The 4,259-nt window shown below is 38.0% G+C and overlaps 1 protein-coding gene across 1 annotated transcript; it reads right to left on the bottom strand.

Annotated features, from left to right (window-relative positions):
• Positions 1-1,463: 1,463 nt before the first annotated feature.
• LOC141667166 (ATP synthase subunit b', chloroplastic) lies at positions 1,464-2,349 on the bottom strand. The gene has a single exon (XM_074473555.1). The coding sequence runs from the start codon at positions 2,229-2,231 to the stop codon at positions 1,599-1,601; it is 633 nt and encodes a 210-aa protein (XP_074329656.1). The 5' UTR covers positions 2,232-2,349; the 3' UTR covers positions 1,464-1,598.
• Between the last annotated feature and the right edge of the window lie 1,910 nt (positions 2,350-4,259).

Genomic DNA, 4,259 nt, shown 5'->3' with positions numbered 1-4,259 from the left:
CACGACGAATTATCACAACAACCTCGTTTAATTGATCTTATCTGGTACACAACGGAGATCTGAATCTAGAACGTGCTCGAGAAATGTTTTGTATTTATACCTATTTATGCCTTCATTTTGGTTTTTTCATAGAATCATAACAGTCAGATCGCCCCCTGGAATAGTAAAAACCATATTTAACCAAATGCCTCGTGAAACTAGATAACTTAGTTGAATATCTAATCCTGTTGGATGATTGTTATTTTGTCGACCGAAAAATATACTCCTATTAATATACCGAATTCATTACTTTATCGATATAAGAATATTTTATTACTTTATTGATAAAGTAATATTTTATTACTTTATTAAATTTTTGTGTTTACATATTACAAGTATTACAAGAACTTGGTAAAATAACTAAAGGTATGAAAGGATTAAATGAAGTTATTCTAATTTACGACATAAAAATATGATGGAGGTTGATCATCTCTTAAATTATCCAAATGAGAATGATGTAGTTATGGAATCATATACGAATTAAGAAATCATTGAATCGATAATGAACACTTATGAAGAGGCTGATCATGAATTAAACGATAACAATGTTATTCCAAGCGTGTCATCAAAGAGACATTTTAAGAAATCAAACACTTTGAATAATTATTTATTACAACACGTGCAAAACATACAGAAATTTATGCTTTACATGACGTCAATGATGATGTTAATTTTGACTTTGGTGAAAAGAAGAAATAAGCTATTATAAATTCATATTAAAAAAAAAAATTAAATGTTATAACTCACACACATATATATATATGAACTTATGACTTTACATATTACCTGGCCCTTTATAACTTTTTAATTTTTTATTATTTCATACTTTTAGCGAGAATATTACTTTACAACCTTGGGCCAAGTCGGAGCCAGAATATTACTTTACAACCTTGGCCCAAGCTGGAAAAGACGAAATGTATTACTTAAGCGAGATAATTACTTTTTCGAATATTACTTAATCGAGGTTTAACTATACATTTGTTGCTCTTAGGGACAGGGATCTGTGAAGTAGTTAAAAGAGTTCATAGCAAGTAAAATGTAGCTACTTCCTGGTATATATATAAATTGTAAATCAACAGTCTTAATAGATTCCCTGGCGTGTACAACTAAGTGATTGACATATCTAGCTAGATGAGATCATATATATACAAAATAGACATCAACGTATTCATCATAGAGTATCACAGAGCGTGCGGAGAAGATCATAGCAATAACAATAATGACAATAGCAATTGAGTTCCTAAGAACTTAGCAATAACAAGGTATGACAATCGCAATTGAGTTCCTTCGTGCTGCAAAATAAAGATCAATGTATCTCATCACAGGATGTGTATTGTAAAACTTAGAAGTTGTCAATGCCTCCACAACGAAAATCAAAGATCACCACAAAATTATAGTAGCATTGATCATTTCGACAAATAAGATTGTGAAGCGAATTCTAATAGAGAACCAAAACCGAATCCAGTACATATACATTATCAACAATTATATATATAATGTATCATTTCTCCAATACAAAACACGAAAAACATATCACATTATTAGAAAAGACATCAAGTTCAAGCAGTAGGAAGAACCTTCTTAACAATCTCATCACTGAGCTGAGCAATCTGCGAATCAAGAGACTTAATCGTCTCCTCTTTGGACTTTTCCAAATTCTCCAAAGCCTCCTGTAACTCGGCTTCAACCTTCTTCCTCCCTTCCGCAATCTGCTTCTCAACTTCCACAGCAGTCTCCTTCTTCATCTGATTCAAAGCAGCGGAAATCTCGGCCCGGGCAGCTCTCATAACCGCAGCAGCCTGTTCTTCCAGCTCCTTAACCTCAGTTGAAGTATCCTTAACGCCGCTAAGCATAGCCTTGATTTCCTTGTCTCTAGCGTCCATGAAGTTGCCGAGAGGCGAGTAATAGACCTTGTCGAGAGCGAACATGAGAGCCAGGAACTGAGCCATCATGATGGGGAGAGTGAGGTCGAAGTCGAAGAGCTGAGCCTTCTCGAATTCTTCGGCGAGGAGAGGAGGGGGAGAGATGAGAGTGGTGGCGAGGAGAGAGGCGGTGGAGGAGAGAGAGAGGGAGAGAGATGGGAGAGAGAGTTTGGGGAGCTTAGGGAGAGAGAGTTTGGGGAGAGTGGGGGATTTGGGGAGAGAGGAGGATGTGATTAGGGTTTTTGAAGACGAGATTACCATGTTTGCCATTGTCTTGTTTTTTGGGGAATTTTCAAACTACAAACTACCAAGAGTTTCCAGGTTTGAAGTGTTTGTTTGAGTTTGATCAAATGTTTGGGAAGTGGGTGATTGTGGGGAGATTGAGATAAGTTATTTATCCTCATTTCATTTGTGCCACAAGAAATGCTGAGAGACTGCGGGAGAGTTTTGGTTTTGATTGAGAGCGTCTCGTTTTGTTATGGACGATGGCCCAAATCATTACTACTGGTTTTAAACGAGGTCGACAGATCGAAGCAGGCCCAAAATTGTACTTCTTTTCATGAACAAGTAAAATCTTAAAGAAAACAAATTAAGCGATTTACTAGTAATTTCTATGTTAGGATCATGGTTATATATTTTGAAAATCGGAACTACTCGGTTGAACTACCAATTTGTAATTTATCGGATATTTTTTAAAAAAAACCGGATGATTTATCGGCGAGTTATCGAGAATCGGTCAAATCAAATATATATATATTTTAACCGATTTTTGAGCAGTTTATTCGGTGATTTTTTAAAAATCGGGTCATTTCTATAATAATGGTTAGGATTATTAAAGAAGTAAACAATAAAAACTAGCCTAAAACCCATACTTTACAAATCAATTTTATTATTTGTTATTTTAGTGATACTAAAATACACAGGATCTGATAAAAGAAAGAGCTAATCAAACCCAGTAAAAACAAGTTAAACTCTACCTTAGCAACAGATTATAGAATCATCTTTGTCAGATTAGTTTTTCACTTTGCAATAACAGAATGCACAATATTATTAATTTCTTCCATTAACCTTAAAATCAGTTTGTATCCTTTTAACATTTTTGAAGAAAAAAATATTATAGGATTAGAGGGCATATCTTTGCCAGCTTTGGAATTTGCTGTTATGCCCAAAATTTGGTATAGACCTTATGTGGGGTAAAGCCGGGTCAATTGGTCAGAACCGGGATATTGGTGCCTAAAATTAAGAAAAAGATAAGGCATCTATTTTATCGCGAAGGAAGAAGGCGCGCCTTACAGATATGGGGAGGCGTGCCTTATGCATATAAGAAGACTAATGCTGACGCCTTACATAATCAAGGCGCGCCCTCATTGGTGAAGGAGGCGCGCTCTATTAATATATGAAGAAAGGAATTCAACTGATTTTTAGAGCTATCCCTTAAGGTATTAGGGTGCGCCCTAAGTGAGAAAGATAGCTTGGATGGGATTTCAACATGGTTACTTGGACGGGTTCTTTGAATGATTCTCGGAAGAGGGAGATTATTATTACTAACCTATTTGGTGCATGTACTCTATTGAAGAACTCCTTCATGTAGCATATCTAAAGGAAAGGCGGTGTCCGTGATCAGAGACCTCCAGGGGTATGCCTGGACGGAAAGCCTCCTCCTGTAGTAAATGAGTGTCCTCATTGGGGGATGTGGGGTAAATTCTGGTGTGTGCTTTGGGAGCTCTGTCTCTGTAGTCAACGGGTGTCCTCGTTGGGAGACTTCGTAATATCCTGCACTTTGCACCCAAAAGCTTGGGATCACTTGTCCTACAATCTGGTAGGGACTCCTTATCGGGGGCAAGGATGCGTCCAACATTTGGGGTGAACCACGGCTATACCTGCGCCCACGGACTAGAGAAACAACTGGTAGCAGAGGGTTATTCTTGGCCAGGGAGATGCCTTATCCGTGAAGTCTCGAAGCCGCAGATGAGCATTGGGCCTTTGTTGTTGGGCCTCATCGGCGGACATTCCTAAAGCTAGTAGAAGACGGTTTCCAGTGGGTTACCCATTGCGCCTCGGGACAAGAGATCTAAGCCCATTAGGTTTCTTGTTCCCCAAGAACTACGTTGGCTTCATTCCCTATAAATAGGGATATGTAGGCAAATTACAAGGGGCGGAAGCGAGAGCCATAAGGAGTCACCACCAACCCTAAGCAATCTCAGCCCCCAATTTATCACAACTACCACACTCCGCTCACTATTCTGGCGAAGAACCACCATCGTAGATCTTGATTTCGGCTATGAACCTCAAATTTTG

The sequence above is a fragment of the Apium graveolens genome, chromosome 6, assembly GCF_009905375.1.
Source record: "Apium graveolens cultivar Ventura chromosome 6, ASM990537v1, whole genome shotgun sequence".
Lineage (NCBI taxonomy): Eukaryota > Viridiplantae > Streptophyta > Magnoliopsida > Apiales > Apiaceae > Apium > Apium graveolens.
The sequence above is the reverse complement of the archived record's forward strand: the minus strand, read 5'-3'. Positions and strand labels throughout refer to the sequence as shown.

Bases quoted from the DNA above. Each gene is read 5' to 3' on its own strand.
- LOC141667166 (XM_074473555.1), bottom strand. From the start codon at position 2,231: ATGGCAAACATGGTAATCTCGTCTTCAAAAACCCTAATCACATCCTCC.